General features: G+C 42.9%; 1 protein-coding gene across 1 annotated transcript in view; it reads right to left on the reverse strand.

Moving 5' to 3' along the window:
* Nucleotides 1-999: 999 nt before the first annotated feature.
* DOC2B (double C2 domain beta) overlaps nucleotides 1,000-24,857 on the reverse strand; it is a 904,475-nt gene continuing 880,617 nt past the window's right edge. Inside the window, exons 7-9 of the mRNA XM_040424761.1 lie at nucleotides 11,570-11,651; nucleotides 2,953-3,049; nucleotides 1,000-1,274 (exon numbers count right to left, since the gene is read on the reverse strand). Coding sequence (XP_040280695.1) covers nucleotides 1,138-1,274; nucleotides 2,953-3,049; nucleotides 11,570-11,651 — 316 coding nt within the window. The 3' untranslated portion in view covers nucleotides 1,000-1,137. The remainder of the gene's footprint in view (nucleotides 1,275-2,952; nucleotides 3,050-11,569; nucleotides 11,652-24,857) is intronic.

The raw sequence follows: 24,857 nt of genomic DNA on the forward strand, positions 1-24,857 counted from the left end.
TAAAATGATAAATGTCACATGAGGTCCTCAGTTACTGTGCAGAGAAGATAGAATTACTTTAAAGGGACACTTCCATCACTAAGAGGTAATTTTTAAAAACTGAGTATTTATAGAAAACTATTTATTTTTAGAATTTTGGGCTGTTCTTTTCATTTTGGCAGAATTATACTATTGAAAATTAAATACAAAATATTGTCCTTCTATAGCAGTCAGCACAGAGAGATAAAACTACCATATAGATAGGTAACCCATTATTTTGTTTACTACTGCTGAGAGGAAAAAAATATCTGTTAGTAAAATAGCATATTGTTAGAATTAAGACATGTCAGCTCTATTGTTCTCTGGAAAGTCCTAGATAAAGATGCCCACATAAAAGCATTGCACTTATCAATGTAATGTGTGATGCTCTTATGAAGTCACATTCCCTTTTTTCTCTGACCGCAGTGAATGGCCAGACTGAGAAAATCATGCAAGACCATGTCTGGTGTGCTAAAAGTTCAAACAAAGGAGGAGGTTAAGAGCCAGATTAGGAAGTAGAATACATGGAGTGACTTAAAAAGATATCCAGAAAAGCATCCACCTGTATTTTGTTAAAAAAGTACATTAAATATTCACACATAGGCTATTAATATGTGAGAAAAATGATGGTAGTGTCCCTTTAAATGTAATAGTGCAAACCAGGATATTTTTGTTGTTGTTGCTTTTTCTACAAATTAATCTTTGTTACTTTCCATCCCATTGCTATAGCAGAAAAATAGTTTCTGTCACAAGCTGCCAGTAACATTTGACTGCTCAGGCGATCAAACCCATAGAATAGAAAAATGGAAATTGTAAGAGAAATATGCAGCCTCCCAGTAGAAATAAATTGCCTAATCTCCAGGTTTGGAGTTCCTACACAGTATTTCCCATAGCAGATAAGGGAGTTGATGGTGTTTTTGGGTGAGGAGCACTGAGCGCTTTTACCCTGATTGGCACTATTGCAGCTTAATATACTAATTAAAAGCATTACAGGCAAGGTAATCCTAGTCATCTTTCCACTTTTGCATGGTCATGGTAAACTGTGACAAGGGCAAAGGCATAGCTTGTGTCTTGTTCCTTTACAGCTGTGCTACCACAACGCAGAGGGGCACACTCAGGTCAGTCACTGAGCACAGCTCCCGGTAACTCATTTGTTAACGTGTGCCAGCGCTCAATTTTCTTGTCTTTGTTTTTCAGGCAGTCAAACCAATGTTTAAGACGTTCTCCTTTTGCGTTGATTCCCAAAACAACTCCTCCTATAGAAGAAAAAACATCATGACAGGTTCATTTTCTGGAAAGTGTGGGGTCATAAATAGAGATGAACAAGAGATGAAAGGACATCCATCAGCAGATTTGTACCAATGAAATTCGCTGACCTTTTGCATGTTTGCTTGGCAGCTGAAGGCATCTGTGTTGGTCCTATGTTCATATGTGTCCGCATTGCTGAGAAAAATGATGTTTTAATATATGCAAATGAGCCTTTAGGAGCATTGGAGGCGTTGCTGTTACACTTAGAGGCTCTGCTCTCTCTGAAACTGTCACTCCCTCTACACTTTGATTGACAGGGCCAGGTGTGATAATGTTTTCACAGCCTGTTCCTGGTAAATCCAAGTGCAGAAGGTCCAGCAGTTGCACACAAAGGAAATCCTCTAGGTGTAATGGCAACGCCCCCCGTTGCTCCTATAGGCTAATTTGCATACATTAAGACTTTGTTTTTATCAGCATTGCGGGCACATATGAACATGGGACTAACACAGATATCTTCAGCTGCCAAGCACACAGGTCAGCCAGTTTCATAGGTACAAATCTGCTGAAAGATGCCCTTTAATTCTAAACAAATCGAATTTGACCTGAATTTTGTAAAGATTTGAGGTGGAATCAAATTTTTATATTTAGTCATTACATTTTAGTGAAATTTGAAGAGAGAGAAGGAATTAATAAAAAAGAATAAAAATTTGAAAAGTGAGAAACAAGAGTGAAAAAAGTTGCAGGAGACCTCAGAGAGTGTCATACACAAATTTTCCGGCCTGTTTGAACACTTTCAATTCTGCAAGAATTGATTCAGACTCGAATCAAATCAGTCAACTAATTATTTATTAGATAAACATATACTACATGTAAGAGTGGTGGCATAATAATGGGCACAGTTTTCTACAGCCTGCTGTATTTTATATTATTTTTACACAACTGGCTTTATTGCTAGTAATATAAGAATTCTGGAGCATCTTTTCCTAAAAGTCTGTCAATCTTCTGTTATTCTTCCTAGAAATGTGTGAACACATTGAGAACTGGGTGTTACCAGTTGGGGTTTGTCTCTACACACTCTGAACTTTCCAATCAGAACCCACAATGTCAACTCTATAGGGACACACCCCTTTGTTAAGGGAAATAGTAGTAACAGACAGTTGTCAATTTATTCATACATTTCATGGGAGAATATTTACAAAAATGGATATCAGTAGAGCTGACAGGTCCTCTAAAAAAAAATAACTAGACATTTATTTCAGCCATGTTTAATGGCAATGAGACTTCAAATTACGGTGAGGTGCATGAATTGTAATTATCTCTTCCAGCACAATTATATTACTCTCCTGCATGATTAAGAAGGAATTATCTCTAATTGAGTGGAAAACAGTGAAATTTTTGACTTAGAAAGGTCGGACTTGATGGACATGTTCCCCCCCAATATATGGGACTATACTGGTATTTTATTTCCCTTCTGGTGTTCAGCCTCTCAGTCAGTGCTATCTTGAGTGCTAATCGGCTTGGAGCCTGTAATGCTAACACCGTATTCTATGTCATTAACTTTTTAAATATATCATATAATACGCACTAATAAACAGTCAAAAGTGATACTGTGCCCTCCAGGATAATGTGAAGCCCCTTTTGTTTGCTCCTTCCTCAAGAATTTCGCTAGTGCATTTTCCCTCTTACCTATAAAGTCATTCGATTTCCCAATATCATAATCCCAAACTGTTACTTCTAAAGTTTTTTTTGCAAGATCGCTGTGTTTTATTTCATAGCAAAATTCCTGCAGAAAGTAAGAAAGAAATGTTTATTTATATATAAGGAAGTAGTAAAGTTGGGACATTGTTGAATTAAGTTTTTTGCAAGTTTAGATAATGAACATTTATGGCTTGTACACACAGTGCAGTTTAGATTTTTTTTTTAACATTACATGCTTTTTATTTATTGGATTTTTTTTTTAACATTACATGCTTTTTATTTATTGGATTTTTTTAAAACTATGAGAGTACAGCCAGTTTTTTGGATGAGGTTTTGAGTCAGATGTGCCTGCAGGATTTTTTTGGAAGTGTATTCAAAAGAATCGGAAATGTAGAGGAAGCATTTATACTTCTCATTCCTGATGGATCCACTTCGGATTTTGGTTGAAAATCCTGCAGGCAGATCTACCTCATCCAAAAAAACTCTGTGTGGCCGTACCTGACTGTATCCAAAAAAGAGAAGTATTAGGCCCCTTTCACACGGGCGTTGCGGGAAAATGTGCGTGTGCGTTGCGGGAACACCCGCGATTTTTCCGCGCGAGTGCAAAACATTGTAATGCGTTTTGCACTCGCGTGAGAAAAATCGCACATGTTTGGTACCCAAACTTCTTCACAGAAGTTCGGGCTTGGGATCGGTGTTCTGTAGATTGTATTATTTTCCCTTATAACATGGTTATAAGGGAAAATAATAGCATTCTGAATACAGAATGCATAGTAAAACAGCGCTGGAGGGGTTAAAAAAAAATAAAATCATTTAACTCACCTTAGTCCAATTGATCGCGGCCCGGCATCTCCTTCTGTCACCTTTACTGAATAGGACCTGTGGTGAGCATTAATTATAGGTAAAGGACCTTTGATGAAGTCACTCCGGTCATCACATGGTACATCACATGATCTTTTACCATGGGGATTCACCATGGTAAAAGATCATGTGACGTACCATGTGATGACCGGAGTGACATCATCAAAGGTCCTTGACCTATAATTAATGCTCACCACAGGTCCTATTCAGTAAAGGGGACAGAAGGAGATGCAGACATCGCGATCAAGTGGATTAAGGTGAGTTAAATGATTTTTTTAAATTTTTTTAACCCCTCCAGCGCTGTTTTACTATGCATTCTGTATTCAGAATGCTATTATTTTCCCTTATAACCATGTTATAAGGGAAAATAATAATGATCGGGTCTCCATCCCGATCGTCTCCTAGCAACCATGCGTGAAAATCGCACTGCATCCGCATTTGCTTGCGGATGCTTGCGAGTTTCACGCAACCCCATTCATTTCTATGGGGCTTGCGTTACGTGAAAAACGCACAAAGAGGAGCATGCTGTGATGCGTGAAAATCACCGCTCATGTGAACAGCCCCATAGAAATGAATGGGTCAGGATTCCGTGCGGATGCAATGCGTTCACCTCCCGCAACGCATCCGCGCGGAAAACTCGCTCGTGTGAAAGGGGCCTTAGGCCTCTTTCACACGAGCGTTACGGATTGGCTCCGGATGCGTTCATGATGCGTTCAGTGAAACTCGCAGCATTTTGCAAGCAAGTTCAGTCAGTTTTGTCTGCGATTGCGTTCAGTTTTTTTTCCCCCAGGTGCAATGCGTTTTAATGCGTTTTTCACGCGCGTGATAAAAAACGGAAGGCTTACAAACAACATCTCTTAGCAACCACTTGCTTCCGGATGCAATGCGTTTTTCACTGAAGCCCTATTCACTTCTATGGGGCCAGGGCTGCCTGAAAAACAATATAGAATATAGAACATGCTGCGTTTTTCACGCAACGCAGAACTGATGCGTGAAAAAAAAACCGCTCATGTACACAGACCCATTGAAATGAATGGGTTAGGATTCAGTGCGGGTGTTATGCATTCACGTCACGCATTGCACCCAGGCGGAAAAATCGCTCATGTGAAAGGGGCCCTAGGGCAGCTTGTACAAACCGGATTCCAAAAAAGTTGGGACACTAAACAAATTGTGAATAAAAACTGAATGCAATGATGTGGAGATGGCAAATGTCAATATTTTATTTGTAATTGAACGTAGATGACAGATCAAACGTTTAATCCGAGTAAATGTATCATTTTAAAGGAAAAATACGTTGATTCCAATTTTCACGGTGTCAACAAATCCCAAAAAAGTTGGGACAAGTAGCAATAAGAGGCTGGAAAAAGTAAATTTGAGCATAACGAAGAGCTGGAAGACCAATTAACACTAATTAGTTCAATTGGCAACATGATTGGGTATAAAAAGAGCTTCTCAGAGTGGCAGTGTCTCTCAGAAGCCAAGATGCATAACATCATCCGAAGATTCAGAGAATCTGGAACAATCTCTGTGTGTAAGGGTCAAGGCCGTAAAACCACACTGGATGCCCGTGATCTCCGGGCCCTTAAATGACACTGCACCACAAACAGGAATGCTACTGTAAAGGAAATCACAGAATGGGCTCAGGAATACTTCCAGAAACCATTGTCAGTGAACACAATCCACCGTGCCATCCGCCGTTGCCAGCTGAAACTCTACAGTGCAAAGAAGAAGCCATTTCTAAGCAAGATCCACAAGCTCAGGCGTTTTCACTGGGCCAGGGATCATTTAAAATGGAGTGTGGCAAAATGGAAGACTGTTCTGTGGTCAGACGAGTCACGATTCAAAGTTCTTTTTGAAAATCTGGGACGCCATGTCATCCGGACCAAAGAGGACAAGGACAACCCAAGTTGTTATCAACGCTCAGTTCAGAAGCCTGCATCTCTGATGGTATGGGGTTGCATGAGTGCGTGTGGCATGGGCAGCTTGCATGTCTGGAAAGGCACCATCAATGCAGAAAGATATATATTCAGGTTCTAGAACAACGTATGCTCCCATCCAGACGTCATCTCTTTCAGGGAAGACCCTGCATTTTTCAACAAGATAATGCCAGACCACATTCTGCATCAATCACAACATCATGGCTGCGTAGGAGAAGGATCCGGGTACTGAAATGGCCAGTCTGCAGTCCAGATCTTTCACCTATAGAGAACATTTGGCGCATCATAAAGAGGAAGGTGCAATAAAGAAGGCCCAAGACGATTGAACAGTTAGAGGCCTGTATTAGACAAGAATGGGAGAGCATTCCTATTTCTAAACTTGAGAAACTGGTCTCCTCGGTCCCCAGACGTCTGTTGAGTGTTGTAAGAAGAAGGGGAGATGCCACACAGTGGTGAAAATGGCCTTGTCCCAACTTTTTTGGGATTTGTTGATACCATGAATTTCTGATTCAACATATTTTTCCCTTAAAATGGTACATTTTCTCAGTTTAAACTTTTGTTCCGTGATTTATGTTCTATTCTGAATAAAATATTAGAAGTTGGCACCTCCACATCATTGCATTCAGTTTTTATTCACGATTTGTATAGTGTCCCAACTTTTTTGGAATCCGGTTTGTATGTGTTCCTACCCCTAGGGTATGTTTACTTGTGGAAGGTTTGTTGTTTAGATTTCAATAAGGCGCATGGACTGCCAGAGGATGCACTTAATTTTCAATGATATGTGTACGTCATCATAACTGAAATGCATCCTCCAGTAGCACAGGGCACCTAGCTCATGCCAGTGCTGATAGATCAGGGCCACAGTTTCTCAGTTATACTTCTACATTAGGCTATATTCACACAACCGGATGTGTTTTGCGGTCCGAAAATTGCGGATCCACAAAAAATATGGATGACATCCATGTGGCATCCGTTTTTGGGGGGATCCATTGTAACAGTCCATTCAGACGTCCGAATGAATGGTCCGGATCCGTTCCGCAATTATGCGCAAACTGTGCGGACCCATTAATTTTCAATGGGGCCAGAAAAGATGCGCACAGCACACTGTGTGCTGTCCGCGCCCACAGTTCCGTGGCCCGAACTTCCGATCCGCGGCTCCGCAAAAAAATAGAGCATGTCCTATTCTTGTCCGCAGCTGAGGACAAGAATAGGAATTCTCTATATAGTGCTGGCGATGTGCAGTGTCCGTATTTTGCGGTCCGCAATTTGCGGACTGCAAAACACTACAGACGTCTGAATGGACCCTAACAATGCCTATCCTTGTCCTCAAAATGGACAAGAATCGGACAGGTTCTATTTTTTTTTGCTGGGCTATGGAACAGACATACGGATGTGCATAGCACACGGTGTGCTGTCCGCATTTTTTGCAGACCCATTGAAATGAATGGGTCTGCATCCTATTCGAATAAGAAACAGAACGGACACGGAAACAAAATACGTTCGTGTGAATGTAGCCTTAAGGCTGCATTCACACAACAGTGAAAAATAGATATGTGATGGTTGTTTTCTTAATAGCCTTAACATAACCGTTGTAAGAACAATGGTAGTCTATGGGGTTATTCACAAAGCAGTTTTTTTTACCAGCCTGCGAATAATGGCCGTAAAAAAACAGGACCAACAGTGCTCATACAATAGAAGGTTTTTAACATTCGTTTACTCAGAAATGCAAAAGTGAAAAAAGGCAGTTAAAAATGGTCTACAAAAGCAGTATTGGACTGACCAGAGGATCCATCATTGGGCCCAGGCTCTGACACAATAATTGTATCGAAGAAGTGAATGGGCACTCTTATACCTGGACCACAGATTTAGGATTATAACACTGTCTTTAATTATAAATAATAGGATATTAATACACAATAAAGGGTAGAATATTGATACACAATAAAAATAGCATGTAAATCCGAATCAGAATTATATATGGATGGCCATGCTAGTATGCGTTAAAATGACAAAACCTCCTAAATAAAAATGAAATTAAAATGCAGGCCTGTAAATACACAATAAAATACAGTGCAATATAGTGTGTTTCATTAATATGGCTACTGAGAATACACAATCGCTTCAAATCCTAGTGGTAGCGGATTAGATGAACTGGCTTCTAACAGCCTGATACCACGGCCAAATACATATTGCAGATAAGCCTAGTCCGTCCGGTCTACAGATTGGAATAGTGGATCGGTGGTCCCACTGCAATACGATGATAAACAGTAGTGACTGGATATAAGTGAGTCTCTGTGAGTGAGGGGAATAAAATACAAAAGTGCTAATGGAGAGTGCTGGTGGAAAATCAATAGTAATAAATCAATCCAAGCTCATCCGTCTATTCATAGACTAGAACAAATGTGCAACCCTATCCAATGGTGCACAATATAGCAAGTCGCTGTGCTCAAAATAATAGTATGGTATACAGTCACAATGGTAGACCATGTGTTGCCCTTAATCTGAAGGGGCTCAGCAATATTGGTATAAAGGCTAGATCTCATTAGTAGCCGTTTTCCTAGGAGTAAAACTTTTGCTAAGATGTTGCAAGTTTCCTGGAAATAGAACTTATATTAAAGTGTTGCTGTAATGACCGGCGTCACGCACAGGGAGGGAAAAGGGAAAGCCCTGCCCAAGGGAGAGGGAAAGGTGGTGACCCCTGACTCACCTTGCGGCTGGCACCTGACTGCCCTGACGTCCCTAGACGGGTTCCTCACCCGTGCGGTGATCACGTGCCTAAACCCTGGCTTTCCCTAAAATGAGCCCTAGATAGTGAACGGGCCGGTGGGATCGCTAGTCCGCACCACTGACACTAAGAGGGAAACACCAGGGAGAGGACAGACAATACAGACAAACACATACACCCAGGTGGGCGACCACAGCAGACCACCAAGGTCCAACAGGGATCCGGAGGGTAGCGTTCTGGACCAACAACCAGAGAACGCAGCAACACAGCTCCAGAGGGTCAGAATAGATGTCCAGGCAGGAAGCTCTATATCTGGCAACCAGAGAAGTGTGAGAGGGGAATATAAGGAGGTTGGGAGTGCTGGACAAGGAACAGCTGAGGAGAAGGAGCTACGGATCCCTGAGTGAGCCAAAAGGGTTTGCAAAGCAAACCCAGAAAGCTACCATAAGGAAACAGCCCTATCTTACATAGAGCGCGCAGCCAACCGCTGCGACTTCCTGACCCCGGGTATAACGGAGTCAGGCGTGGTTCTTGACACCCTCGTGACAGTTGCGATCCAGAGAGTTCCGGTTCAACACCGGGAGTGAAGCGCAATTTATAGCGATAGATATCAAATGTTCAGCAGTATTTAGATGTCATAGAATGATTTAGTACTCACGCACAGTCCTAGTGTTCACTCCATGGCGTCCTACGTGGCGTGAGTAGAAGGTAAGCTTACCTCTTGGGGCAGATTTCAATCGTGCCTTACTGCTGTATATAGGTTCTGTGCGGTCCGTTCTGGTTGTTGCACAAGTCCGGCTGCAGATAAGAGGTCTGTCGCTGTCCGCGCCACCACAGGTTCACAGTCCGATTCTCTGATTGTAGTGGGCATTTCTCATACCTCCCGCAACACTTATACAGGTAGTTAGGTTTCGTGAACTCTCTGATATTACCCGTAAGTTGCCAGACTGTGGCCAGAAGGACGGCAGTTCCTTTTACATGAAAGCGCTTTCACTGAACAGCTGTTATTATTTCGGTTTTGCCGGTTATTGCCAGATCCAATTCATCCACGCCAGACGTGTTTCGAAGACTATCCTGCCTTCTTCCTCAGTGGCTGTGTTAGATCTGGCTGGCTAGCCGGATTTTATTCCTTTAACTTCCAGAAGGGCTCCACCATATCCGGGATGGATCTAGTGGATCTAATATTGTTAACTACGTTCCTCCTTGCATCACGGTTCCAATGCGTTTCTTTCTGCGTTTGACTACACATCTACATACTTTTATTGGCCTAGGGCTTTTTAAAACAATTTTTCTTGCAAAACATATATTTTTTAATCAACAGCATATATAAGGAATCCATTGGATATGACTATCTACAGTCTATTAAAGCCAGCAGATTTTATGTAGAACAATCCATGGATACCATTATATATAAATTAGAGACAGGCTGGAATAGAAAACGCATTGCCCTAAAAAAACGCAAAGTAATCCGCTACCACTAGGATTTGAAGCGATTGTGTATTCTCAGTAGCCATATTAATGAAACACACTATATTGCACTGTATTTTATTGTGTATTTACAGGCCTGCATTTTAATTTCATTTTTATTTAGGAGGTTTTGTCATTTTGACGCATACTAGCATGGCCATCCATATATAATTCTGATTCGGATTTACATGCTATTTTTATTGTGTATCAATATTCTACCCTTTATTGTGTATTAATATCCTATTATTTATAATTAAAGACAGTGTTATTATACTAAATCTGTGGTCCAGGTATAAGAGTGCCCATTCACTTCTTCGATACAATTTTTTCTTGGTGATTGGAGTGCGACATCAGTTTGGTGCACCTTGCTATTTCCAGTCAGAGGCAGAGCCGTCCTATACCCTCTGTTTTCTGACACAATAATGTATTTTTAAGGGCTCATGAACATAGCCGTAGTTTCAGTCCGCATCCGATCCGTGTTTTTTGCACATCATTTGTGGACCAATTCATCTCAATGGAGCCGCAAAAGATGTGGACTGTCTGCATCTGTATATCTGTAGACCTTCGGAGACAATATTTGTATATGATTGCATTCTACTCATTTTTGGCTAAAAATTATATTTTCAATTGGTCTTTATTAAAATTATTGAGCCGTTCTGGCACAAAGGGTTAACTGTTTTTCTAACTGTGTGACTGGTACTTTCACTTTGTGCCAGTCATCTAATAAACTTTATCTCTAAATTACTAAAAGGTCATAAACACTTATTTAAGCTACATTCTTATCAGTAAGAGAAGAACTGAGCTATAATGAGTATTTATAATGTCAGAGAGCAGAGGTAAGGAGTTCCTCATCTCCCCAACTGATGGAAAAAAAGAGAAAATCCAGAGGCTGCTACTAGAGCATCTCAGCTCTGTACAGAAACAAAATGGCTCCATATTCTTAATAAAGTCCAATTGAAAAAAATATTTTTAGCCCAAAATGAGTACAATGCAATAATAAAAAAATGTGCCTCCAAAGGTGTAAATAGCCTTTAAAAAAAAAAGGTGGCTTGCACTCGGCTGGGATTTGTGTTTTGTGGATCTGCAATTTGCGACCACTTACGGCTGCGTGCGTGAGCTCTAAGGCAACAAGGCCCCTAAGGACCAACAGAAATCTATTCAACTTGGAGTTGGCTCTACCACTAGTGCCTAAGACTAGTATTTCTTATGCAATTAAATTAAACGTGAATAAGCATATGTACTGTATAGATTGATTGTGGGCCCTCTAAACATTTGGTTTAGTGGGCCAAGGAACCCTAGTCTGTCACTGCATAAAAGCCTGGATCGAAACAGTCTTGTACTATTCGAGCATGTTCACACATGACATTTTTTCTCTCCCAGTTGTTTTTTTTTTTTTTTTTAAAGTTAGGAATGAGTGAAATACTCAACAGGAGTTACTGCAAGCTGTATATTAAAATTTTCACACCATGCCTTGAACTCTGTGCTTTTCTCTTTGATGTGAATGGACTTTTAGACCTTCATCCACATTATGCAGAGGGACGTAGTTTTCTCTTTCATTATCGTAAACACTGGAAATGTAAGGGTTGTTTTGAAATGCTACACAGAGTATAGTTACCTCATTAAACTCTGGATTTAATGTCTTCTTTTTCACTGCAGTTTTATGTTTTGATTTCTTGTCTTCATCGGGTTTTAAGTATCTGAAACACAGTTAACATAGGCTAATTATCTACTGTCTACAGGACAATGAGGTCAAACATTTCAAGTTTTAACAGAAGAAGAACAACAGTTACTTGGCCTCAGCTAAAAGGTAGATGTTTTAGAATAGATTCACATTCAGAGTTTGCTCAGTGATTTCCATCAGTTATTGTGAGCCAAAACCAGGAGCGGATCACAAACACAGAACAAGTGCAAATCCTTTCATCATACCCTATCCCTGTGTAGCCTCCACTCCTTGGCTCACAATCACTGATGGAAATCACTGATCAAACACTAACCAAAATCCGACTGTTTGAAAGCATCCTTAGGGTACTTGCACATGGGTGCAGGTAAACTGGCAGAAGACCTGAACGAATGTCCATGTTAATTTCTGTTCATTGCTGCACCAAAATGCAATTTCCCCAGATCTCACTCTTCATTAGAAAAGGGTCAAATCCGCATCTAAAACCACAAACATAATTGACATTCTTAGGATTTCTAAATCTACACAGCAGGTCAATTTCTGCACGGAAAACATCTGCAAAGTGTACATGAGATTTGTCTATTCTCATACGTGCTGGTACTGTACTACACTGCAGTTTTTCTGCATGTTAATCTGCGTGGAAAAAACGTATGTGTTCTGCCATGTGTGCAGGTACCTTTAGGGTATGTTCACATCTGGTGTATATATAGTATGGATGTTCCATATTGGATTTCTGTGCAGAAAATCAGCATACCTGCGAAGTCGAGATTTTACAAAATTTCATCCACGTGCAATGGAGATATTCTGCAACAGAATCCACACATAACATAATCTGTGGTAAGGATTTTAAGGGTGACTCCACATGTGTTGGAAAATGTCAAAGTTGCAGATTTTTGGGTGTGAACTATGGTGCAGATTTTATTGCGGATTTCTTGCATAAAAAATGCTGTGGAGAAATTTGCAAGAAAATCTGCACGCTAATCAATTTTGCATTGAATTGAGTAGAGAAATTCTTATACAGGAAATCCGTAACACAGCATTATTTATGCTGCAGAATGTAAATTCCGCAGTGTAATACAACACAGGGATAGACAATTTTCAGCCATATAGGATAACATGGGAGAAGTCTTGATGTTGTGAATTTTCTGGCCAAAAAATCCACCACGTGTGAGGGCGGCCTCACCTGCACACGTTGCAGAATGCGTGCTGTGTTTCTGCACGGATTCCCGTAGTTCAATATCAACAAAATGCATGAGATTACACACATTTTATGTAATTTTTGTGGATTTTTTCTGTGTGGAAACTGACCTGATGTACAAATTTCCAAATCTGCAGCACGTCAATTATGTTTGCTGTTTTAGCTGCAGATTTCACTCTTTTCCAATGAAGGCTGAGATCTGTGGCAACACTGCATCTCATCCGTACAGAAAAAATGCTGTTAGAAATTGCAGATGTTGATCTGCATATGGCACATAAATCCGTACAGAAATTCATGTGGATCTTATGTGTGTTCACGGTGACTTAGGGTGCCGTAACATGCTGTGGAATTTTCTGCAAAAAAATATGCACCATAAAGACATCTTCCATGTTAGCCTGTGGGAATGAAAAGTGTTAATACCTACGTTCCGTGCTGCTGTGGAATGAACATTCTGCAGTGGAACAGAAAGCAAATAAACTTTTATTGCGAACTTCATGTAGCTGAATGTCTCCACTCATTTCAATGGAGATGTAATCTGACAGAACTCTGCAACATTATTCACACACAAAATCTACAGCATAATCCGCAACAAAAACAGCAACTTTGAAAAATCCGCACCTGCAGATTTTGTTGTGGAAATTTTTGCAATGTGTAAAAGCAACCTAAGGCCACCTGCACACGTTGCAGGTTTTTTGTTCTGCGGAATTGACCGCACGGATTTCTAATTAAATAGCATGTTAATTATGTTTGCAGTTTTAGCTGTGAATTTCACCCTGGAAGGGTCAGATGTGCAGCAAAACTGCATCAAATCTGCACCAAAAATTGCAATTAGACATTGCGGAAACAGGTTCTTGGCAATTACCAAAGACAATTACCTTTCCCAACTGGTTTAGGACCCGACTAGAGGGACGGCCATACTGGACTTAGTATTAACCAATAGATCTGACAGAACAACAGATGTGCAGGTTGGGGGACACCTGGGAAATAGTGACCATAAAATAATAACCTTCCTTGTCATTCAAAAGAGTGTTTCTTCATGGAGGAACAAAAATACTGAACTTCAAAAAAGCTAAATTTAGGCAACTAAGAGAGGCCATTGGCTGGGACAAAGTCCTCAAAAATTAAAATACAGCCACAAAATGTGATAGTTTTAAAACCATTCTAAACTCTCTAATTGTGAGAGCTACATACCTTAATGGGAATAAAAGGGTAAGGAACAAAAAAAAACGATGTGGATAAATACAAATGTAAAGGGAGCTATAAAGGACAAAAAAAGCATTTAAATCACTAAAACCGGAGGGTAGCGAGGAAGCATTGAAAAACTATAAGGAAAAAAAGAATATGTAAAAGACAAATAAAAGCAGCCAAACTAGAGACAGAGAGATTTATTGCCAAAGAGAGTAAAACTAACCCTAAAATGTTCTTCAGTTATTTAAACAGTAAAAAGTATAAATCTGATGGTGTCTGCCTTTACAGAGTGATGAGGGGGGAGTTGCAGAGAGCGATGAGGAGAAAGCAAACCTATAAATTTTTGTTTTGTCCACTGTATTCACTGAGGAAAATAAAGTGTCAGATGAAATGCAGAATGTAATAGTAATAAGTACAGCGGCGTCTTAAAAAGAGTAAAATAGACTAATCACCGGTACCAGATGGCATACATCCCTAAGATTTTTTCCTAAGAGAATTAAGTAATGTCATTGCCAGACCCTTATTTCTGATATTTAAGGACTCTATATTGACAGTTAGTGTTCCACAGAATTCTCGCTTAGTAAATGGGGTGCCAATATTCAAAAAGGGGTCAAAAACAGAGCTCAGAAACTATGGGCCGGTAAGTTTAATATCAGTCGTGAGATGCTATCTACCTCAATGAAAATAAGCGAATAACACAGTATCAGCATGAGGGATAGGTCATGTCAAACTAATTTAATCAGTTTCTATGAGGAGGTAAGTTCTGGACTTGACCAGGGTGAGTCAATGAATGTCATGTATCTTGACTTCTCAAAAGCATTTGATACTGTACCATATAAAAGTTTAGTATAAAAAATGAGAATGCTTGAATTGGGAGAAAATGTGTGTATATGGATAAGTAACTGGCTTAGTGATAGAAAACAGTGGGTGGTTATTAACGGTACACACTCAGATTGGGTCACTGTTACTAGTGGGGTACCACAGGGGTCAGTATTGGGCCCTATTCTCTTCAATATATTTATTAAGGATCTTGTAGAAAGCTTGCACTGTCCCCTAGACAGCAAACTAAACTGTAGGAACCAGTGTCAGGCAGCTGCTGCCTAGGCAAATAAGACAATGGGTTGCATCAAAAGGGGCATAGATGCCCGTGATGAGAATATAGTCCTGCCACTTTACAAATCACTAGTCATACAGCACATGGAGTACTGTGTACAGTTCTGGTCTCCTGTGAACACGACAGACATAGCAGAGCTGGAGAGGGTTCAGAGGAGGGAAACTAAAGTAATAAGTGGAATGGGTGGACTAAAGTACACAGAAAAATTATCAAAATTAGGGTTGTTCAGTTTAGAAAAAAGACGACTGAGGGGAGATCTAATAACTATGTATAAATATATCATGGGTCAGTACAGAGATCTATCCCATCATCTATTTACCCCCAGGACTGTGACTGTGACGAGGGGACATCCTATGCGTCTGGAGGAAAGAAGGTTTGTACACAAACATAGAATAGGATTCTTTAAGGTAACAGCAGTGAGACTATGGAACTCTCTGCCTGAGCAGGTGGTGATGGTGAGTACAATAAAGGAATTCAAGAGGGGCCTGGATGTATTTCTGGAGGGTAATAATATTACAGGTTATAGCTACTAGAGAGGGGTCGTTGATCCAGGGAGTTATTCTGATTGCCTGATTGGAGTCGGGAAGGATTTTTTTCCCCCTAAAGTGAGGTAAATTGGCTTCTACCTCACAGTTTTTTTTTTGCCTTCCTCTGGATCAACTTGCAGAATAACTGGCTGAACTGGATGGTCAAATGTCTTTGTTCAGCCTTACAAACTATGTTACTATGTGGATTCATTACACACAGAGTGATCTATTTCAAGTGTTAATGTTGATCGATACAGCTTACAGATAATGAAAAGCCAAAAGGCAGTATCTCAGAAAATTTGAATATTTTATAAGACCAATTAACAAATTATTTTTAATACAGAAATGTTGGCCTACTGAAAATTCTGTACAGTGTAGGCAACGATTAGCCTTTGGAACTGGTGAGGTGTTATAGAAGCCCAGGTTGCTTTGATAGCGGCTTTCAGCTTGTCTGTATTGTTGGGTCTGGTGTCTTACCTTCCTCTTGACAATAATCCAGAGATTCTCTATGGGATTTAGGGCAGGATAGTTTGCTGGCATATCAAGCACAGTGATACTGAAGTTATTAAACTAGGTATTTGGCAGTGTTGGCAGGAAATGCACTTTTATCTGAAAACAACACTTTGGACCACTGAGCAATAGTCCAGGCCTTTATCTCCTTAGCCCTGGTAAGGTGCTTCTTCTTCGTATCTGGGTCATGAGTGGCTTGCCACAAGGTATGCAATAGTTGTAGCCCATGTCCTGGATACATCTATGTGTGGTGGGGTTTAACTCCTGGCCCCCCCATGATCAGCTGTTTTACGAGAACACAATGCTGATATGACCGCTGTGTTCTCTCCACTCTTTAACTGTTCGGGGGCAATATCCCAGCGCAAGCAGGTGCAATTACATCTCCTCCATCCCATTCATGTGAATGAGAAGAAACAGTTGTTGTGTTGGTCGAGCACCAAAGTGCTAGAGTGCTCGAGTAGAACACCTTGGGATGCTGGGGTGCTTTACTGAGCACCCGAGCACAATGGAAGTCAATGGGAGAACCCGAGCATTAAACCAGGCACTCCCTGCTCTGAAGAGGGGAGGGTGTCTGGTTCATAGCAAAGGTCAGAAATTGATGCAAACACCACTGAAATGGTTCAGGAACAGCATGGGGAGGATGTCTGGATGCATCTTGGACTCCCAGGTCACTGCTGGGAACAATATTGTCCGAGTAGTATGCCACTTTTACAGACTGACAATAATACGCAACAAACCGAAGATAAAATGGATTTTAGAGGAAAAATTGTTAGAAAACATTCTTTCCTGTATATTTACTTGTATATAAAGTGCAAGTGCTGCCAAAAATTACAAGGAACAGGCACTCCGATACAACCTGAATATCACATAAACGAGGGCCTCATTCACATTGTGGTACAATTGTTCAGGTAGTGGGACTCCAACACTAATAAAGCCTATGCACTAAGGGAAAGGGCTGCCAAAAATTACAAGGAACCTGCACTCCAATACACCCTTTATTACACATAAAGGAGGGCATCATGCACACCTTTGAAAAATTATGATTGATGGCCTGCTGGTGACTCTCAAAAACATTAGGAGCAAGGGCCAGCTGGTGACCCTCTAAAACATAAGGGGCGAGGGCCTGCTGCTGATCTGACTATCTAAAACATTAGGGATGAGGGTCTGCTGCTGAGCTGACCATCTAAAACATTATGGGCGAGGGCCTGCTGCCGAGCTGACCATCTAAAAAATTTGGTGGGCGAGGGACTACTGCCAAGCTGACCATCTAAAAAATTTTGGGGGCTAGGGTCTGCTGCCGAGATGACCATCTAAAAAATTTTGTGGGCGAGGGCCTGCTGCCAAGCTGACCATCTAAAATCTATGGGTGAGGGTCTGCTGCTGAGCTGACCCTCTAAAACATTATAGTTGAGGGCCTGCTGGTGACCCTCAAAAACATTATGGGTGAGGGCCTGCTGGTGACCCTCTAAAACATTAGGAGCGAGGGCAGCCTAATAAGCATGTTGATATGATGGAGGAGGAGGTCGAGAAAAGGGAGATTGAACCATATACCCTTTTTAGTGGTGGAAGGGGTGCATGGGAATACAGTGTATTCAATACACCATAAAAGCCACATTTAGAGTGCCTTTATGTTCAGCCGCTTTCCTCTGGTGGAGTAGAGAAGTCAGGGGCAATCCAGGCCTTGTTCATTTTTATAAGTGTCAGCCGGTCAGCATTTTCATTTGACAGGAGGATGCGCTTATCAGTTATTATGCCCCCAGCAGCACTAAATACACGCTCTAACAAAACGCTGGTGGCACGGCAGACCAGTACCTCCAAGGCGTAGAGTGCCAGTTCGTGCCACATGTCCAGCTTGGACACCCAATAGTTGTAAGGCACACAGGGATCACTGAGGACGCTGACACGGTCTGCTACGTACTCCTTCACTATCTTCCAAAAATTTTCCCTCCTTGTGACACTAAGCCGCACATCAGGTTGAGGGTGCTGGTGGGGTGTCATAAAACTGGCCCAGGCCTTGGAGAGTGTTGCCCTGCCTCTGTTGGAACTGCTATGTGTTCCCTTCGTCTCCCCTTCTCAGTTGGCCAAGGAACTACGTACTCTGCAGCCAGCGTTGTCAGCTGGAAATCTTTGGAGCAATTTTCCCACAAGGACTTTCTGGTATTGCACCATTTTCCTCATCCTCTCCACCACAGGAATGAGAGATGAGAAGTTCTCTTTGTAGTGGGGGTCGAGAAGGGTGAACAACCAGTAATCGGTGTTGGCCAAAATGCATACAACACGAGGGTCACGGGAAAGGCAGTCTAACATGAAGTCAGCCATGTGTGCCAGAGTCCAAACAGACAAGACTTCACTGTCCTCATCAGGAGGATGACTCTCAATCTCCTCATTCTCTTCCTCCTCTTCTACCCATCTACACTGAACAGATGGAATAAAGCTTCCATGGGTACTACCCTCTGTAGCGGAGGCAACCATCTCCTGCTCCTCCTCCTCATCATCATCCAATTTGAGCTGAGAAGACAAACTGAGGGTGGTATGGCTATCACCCTGTGTACTGTCTTCCCCCATTTCCACCTCTTCCACATGCAAAGCATCCGCCTTAATTGTGAGCAGCGAGTGTTTGAGTAGACAGAAGTGGGATGGTTACGCTGATAATAGCGTTAACGCTGCTCACTATCTGTGTTGATTCCTCAAAGTTGCGTAAAACCTCACAGAGGTCAGACATCAATGCCCACTTGTTGCTTGTGAAGAGCGGAAGCTGACTGGAAAGGCGACGAACATGTTGTGCCTGGTATTCCACTACTGCCCTCTGCTGCTCACAAAGCCTGGTCAACATGTGGAACGTGGAGTTCCAGCGCGTGCTCACGTCGCACAACAGTCAGTGAGATGGCAAGAGTTGCCAGACCGGCGGAAACTGTCGATGACTGACTTGCGGAAATGGGCACACACAGGGCTCACCAGTACCTCAGAAAAATTGGGGTAGGTTTTGAAAAACCGCTGAACCACTATGTTGAACACTTGGGCTAGGCTTGGTATGTGTATGAGCTTGCCGTGCTCCAAATCCGCCACCAAATTACGACCTTTATCAGACACAACCATGCCTGGTTGTAGGTTGAGTGGCGAGAGCCACAGCTCAGTCTGGTCTCTTATCCCCTGCCACAGCTCTGCGGCAGTGTGCTGTTTGTCACCTAAGCAGATCAGTTTAAGCTTGGCCTGTTGCCGCTTCCTCACTGCAGTGCTACACTGCTTCCAGCTACTGACTGATGTCTGACTGGTGCTGCAAGATGATAATTCAGAAGTGGAAGTGGAGGAGGAGGTGGAGGAGTTGGGGAAGGGGGGTTGCAGCCACTAACGTAGGTGGTGATGGAGACCCTAATGGAAGTAGGGCCCGCAATCCTTGGCGTGGGTAGCACCTGTGTCATCCCTGGGTACGACTCGCTCCCGGCCTCCACAACGTTCACCTAGTGTGCCGTCAGGAAAATGTAGCGTTCCTGGCCAAAAGCACTTGTTCATGTGTCAGTCGTTAAGTGGACCTTCCCAATAACTGTATTGGTCAGGGCACGGGTGATGTCACGGGATACATGCTGGTGTAAGGCTGGGACTGCACACCGTGAAAAATATTGGCGTCTGGGGACGGAGTACCGTGGGACAGCTGCCGCCATCAGGCTGCAAAAAGCCTCCACAAAAAAGTGTCCACAAGCCTAAATAGCAACATTTCCAGGGCCAGCAATTTGGAAAAGTGAGCATTTAGTGCTATGGTCTGTGGGTGGGTGGCTGGGTATTTGCACTTTCGTTCAAAGGCCTGGGATATAGACATCTGTACGCTGCGATGGGACATAGAAGTGGATGTGCTAGCTGATGGTGCTTGTGAAGGTCCAGGTGCATGGCGGGAGGCATCCAGGCCTGCGTCTTGGACAGGGGATTGGCCAGCATGTAACACAGGGGAAGAGGAGGCAGTGGTGTGACCCGCAGACACTGGTTGTGGACCCAGGCGTTCGGCCCACCTATTAGGGTGCTTTGATGTCATGTGGCGGATCATGCTGGTGGTGGGGAGGTTGCTAGTGTTCATGCCCCTGCTCATTTTGGTACAGCACAGGTTGCAAATGACAATTCTTTTATTGTCTGCACTTTCCTCAAAAAAGCACCAGACTGCAGAACACCTACCCCTTGGCAAGGGAGATTTCCGCAAGGGGGTGCTCCAGGGAACAGTTGCAGGGCTGTTTGGTGTGGCCCACCTTCTCCCTTTTGCCACCCTGCTGCCTCTTCCAGCCTGTTGCGGTACTGCGGATCCCTCTCCCTCTGTACTGCTGTCCTCGCTCGGCTTGCCACCTTGTCAGGTTGGTTCAGTTACTTCATCGTCCAGCACCTCCTCTTCCACTTCCTCACTCTGGTCATCCTCCTGACTTGTTGACCTATCAAAAACCTCAGTTATTGACAATTGTGTCTCATCCTCATCATGAACCTCTTGAGACACTAATTGTGGTTGATTTATAGGCAACTGTATCTCATCATCATCATCACCTCGTAAAACACTAATTTCCGTTCCCCACCATCATCTTCTTGTGACTGTGGATGACATTTAGACCCTAATTTTAATTTTCATATATGTAGTTACTAATAACATGATATTCCAGAATCAGCTACTATTAGACTGACTTACCCCATATTTAATAAGATTCAGCCATTAGCAACCAGTCTGCATAAAACTGCAATTTCACTATTCAGTTAAGATAGCCGCCACTGCCCTCACCCTGAGGCTAATCCCACCTGCCCTCACTAGCCAGTAACAATAGCCCCCCAAAAGTGTCAGTAACCAGAGCCCTCCCCCCTAAAGGGTTAATCTCCTGCAGCACAAAGGGGTCCTCTTACCACATGTTGCTTTCATTTATACACTGAGCAGATGGCAGATCTCCCTTCCCTGGTCTGCGCTGCTTCAACTCTGCATTCTCCAGCTCTGCTGAGTGAGGGAGCGTCTGCCAAGCGCAGGGACAGGGAGAAGTGCACACAGCCCAGGCACTGTTATCAGCTGCTATGGAGGACCTGGCTTTAATCATTTACTTACAGTCCCTGGCTGTCAGTAATGTGACCTTGCACACAGCCTGCTTCTGCGTGCTCCGTCTATCAACAGATAGATGGACCATGCCTAGCAACCCTATTTTAAGCACAGGTAAAAGTAGGCAGTACAAGGAACAAAAATGTGGAATTAAGGGGTAATTGAATACACAGTGAAAAGTTGAAATAGGGCCACCAAGGTGATATAAATCACCACAATCCAATACTCAAAAAAAATAAAAATATGACAGTTATCTTTTAATGGCTGAATATTATAGCTATAGGTACTATTAGGCTGTGTTCACATCTCTGGTGAATGTTTTCGGCAGGCTGTTTCGGCAGAGAAAAGCCTAAAATAAATGTTCCTGCCATATATGTAAATGAACCTTAGATGAGTCCTGTCTCCTCCATGCTTCAGAGATGAGTCCAGCGTTCTGTGACCCTGAGCCCAGCCATGCCCACTGTGAAAGAGCCCAGCACCGCCCGCATCCTCCGAATCTCCTCCTTGCTCCCCGACGTCACAAAGCTAGAGTGCCGTAATCTCGCGATGCGCTAGCTAGCGCATGTGCAGTTCGTTCCCTGAGGCTGATGCCAGCACAGGGAAGGAACACTATGCCGACACTGCGCATACGCTAGCTCGCGCATCGCAAGATTATGGCACTCTAGCTTTGTGATGTTGGGGAGCAAGGAGGAGATTCAGAGGATACGGGGCGGTGCTGGGCTCCGTCACAGTGGGCGTGGCTGGGCTCTGGAAACGTTAGTAACAGCCTCTTGGGCTTCTTACTTGCCTCATTTACATATATATAAAATCGTTTTTTTGACACAATAAAAGCACAGAGAGCTATGGGGAATGTATATTGCGGATGTGCTATCGGCAAACTAGCAGCCCATGTCCTTAGCGCTATACCCAAAATCCAGGTGTCAGGTACCCTTTAAGACAACCACTTTTGTGGATACTTTAGACATGTATTAACTACTATCTGCCTGTAGAGGTCACCAGCATGCCACAATGTACAAGATCCTCATTATTATTCTCAGCACACATGTGAATACACCGGCTCCAGAGTTATCACCGATAACCAGCAGGATCCTACGAATGCATAACGTAAGGTTAAGCCACCTTGTCTATGATAAAAGGGAATGGTTTGCTAGAGAATTATTTTTAACTCCTTACTGCCACAGCTGGTTTTGGCCTTTTTAAAGCTGTGTTTTACTACTTTTGCACACTAAAAAAAAAGTTTGACAAATTTTGCTACTGCATTCAAAGATCCATCACATTTTTATTTTTGTGGCAATGACAATATGTGAGTGTGTTTTTTTTTGGGACAAATTGTAGTTTTTACTGGTTTAATTTTAGAGTACATACAACTTTTTGATCACTTTTTATGTTTGTTTGTTTTTTGGAAACCAGCTAAGGAAAAACAGCAATATTGTCATATATTTTTTTATGCCTATTCTTAATATTTTATTAAATTTAGAGAATGATCACAAGGGGTGCAAGTGTGGCCAGGCCTGGAGGGGGAGGGAGCCCCGCAGCACAACTGTCCACACATACTAGCACTGTTCAAGTCAATTGAGCTGAGCTGCAAATACCAAGCACTGCCAGCATACGATGTATGGTCGGGAGCCTGCATTACTCACCAGAGCTTTGGTAAGAGCGGTAGCTCCCTGAAACAGCTGATCGGTGGGGGTGCCGAGACTTTCCATCAGTGATTATGAACGAAAACCAGGTGCAGCTCTAAAAACAGAACAGTTGCAGATCTTTCCCTCATACCTTATGTCTGTGGAAGCTCCAATCCTGGTTTTGGCTCACAATTAATGATGGAAATCACTGACGTGTGAATGAGGCCTTTTACAGCGGCATACACAGGGCAGTTTCTAGGGAAATTTACCAACAGGGCGAACATCAAAAAAGCGCTCCCCCCCCGATTGTGGGCGGATCTCTGCCGTACCCCATTGTAGTTCATGGGGGCGGCGGTCATTCAGTCTGGAGTGTCGGAATTCCGGCAGGCTGTTCTGAGCTGGAACAGCCTGCCAGAATCACTAACGCAGTTGTGAAAGTAGCTTAATACAGGTCCACATACCTCTTACATCCAGTGATGTCTCCTTTGATGTAGATGTTCTCTTTGTTTATCTTCCCCATTCAGACCAGACCGCCATGATGATTTTTTTCAGCCATCTCTTCTCTCTGCAGAGTTTGACAGACATCTTAGTTTTCTACTTTTCCATCATCCTCCCACCTTCTCAACATCCCATCATGCACCCCCAATACTGAGACACTTTGCCCCCCAAAACTATACTGCATAAACTGAGAAACTTCTGAAAATACTAGTTACACACAGATAGCGCCCCCTTCAAAAATGATTGGAACACAATGCTCTAAAAAAATAACTGCACCCAGCAAATAGTGTCCCTGACACTAATAGTGCAACCATAATGTCCCCCAAAAATAACTGTGCTAAACTGATACTGTGCCAGGGTGCCCCCACAGTAATAGTGCTCCCAAAAATCCCAACAATAGTGATAATTCTGTGCCAGAGTGCACTTAGTAGTAATAGTGCTCCTACAGTGCGCCCAACAGTAATTGTGTCCCAGAAGTACAGTAATAATGCTCCCATAATCCCCCAGTTGTAATAAAGCCCAACATTATGCCCCTGGTAGTAATAATTCCATTTATAGTGTGCGCCAGTGCAAAAAATGCCCCGTTGTGTGTCAGTAAAAAAAAAGACAAAGAAAAAAAAACATCTTAGTGCTCCCAGTAGAGCCAATGTCCCCAGAATGCCCTCATGTGTTCCAATGACCCGTACTGTGTGCCACTAGAAAAAACACTTAGTGCCCCCAGTTGAGCTTAGTTGCCCATAGTGCCCCTATAATTTGTGACAGTATAAAATACTCCTATATAGTGCCCCCAGAAGATGCCCCATAGTGCTCCTCCCATGTCCCCATAGTGTCCTCCATAATGTGCCAGTATAAAATGCCCTATAGACTGCCCCACATAGATGCCCCCATAATGCTCCTCTCCCCCTTCCCAATAGTGGCACCAAAATGGTTGCCAGTATTAAATGCCCCAATATAATTGCCCCCATAGTGCTCTTCTCCCCCACTTCTCCATAGTGCCCCCCATAATGTGTGCCAGTAAATAGGGCCCCCAGTAGATGCGTCTCCTCTTCTCCATAGTGCCCCCCCATATTGTGCCAGTATATTGGGCCCCCATAGTGCTTCCCCTCTTCTCCATAGTGCCCCATATTGTGCCAGTATATTGGGCCCCCATAGTGCTTCCCCTCTTCTCCATAGTGCCCCCCATATTGTGCCAGTATATAGGGCCCCCATTAGATGCGTCCCCCCTTCTCCATAGTGCCCCCCATATTGTGCCAGTATATAGGGCCCCCATTAGATGCGTCCCCTCTTCTCCATAGTGCCCCCCCATATTGTGCCAGTATATATGGCCCCCAGTAGATGCGTCCCCTCTTCTCCATAGTGCCCCCCATATTGTGCCAGTATATAGGGCCCCCATAGTGCTTTCCCTCTTCTCCATAGTGCCCCCCCATATTGTACCAGTATATACGGCCCCCAGTAGATGCGTCCCCTCTTCTCCATAGTGCCCCCCCATATTGTTCCAGTATATAGGGCCCCCATAGT

Source organism: Bufo bufo, chromosome 3, assembly GCF_905171765.1.
Source record: "Bufo bufo chromosome 3, aBufBuf1.1, whole genome shotgun sequence".
Lineage (NCBI taxonomy): Eukaryota > Metazoa > Chordata > Amphibia > Anura > Bufonidae > Bufo > Bufo bufo.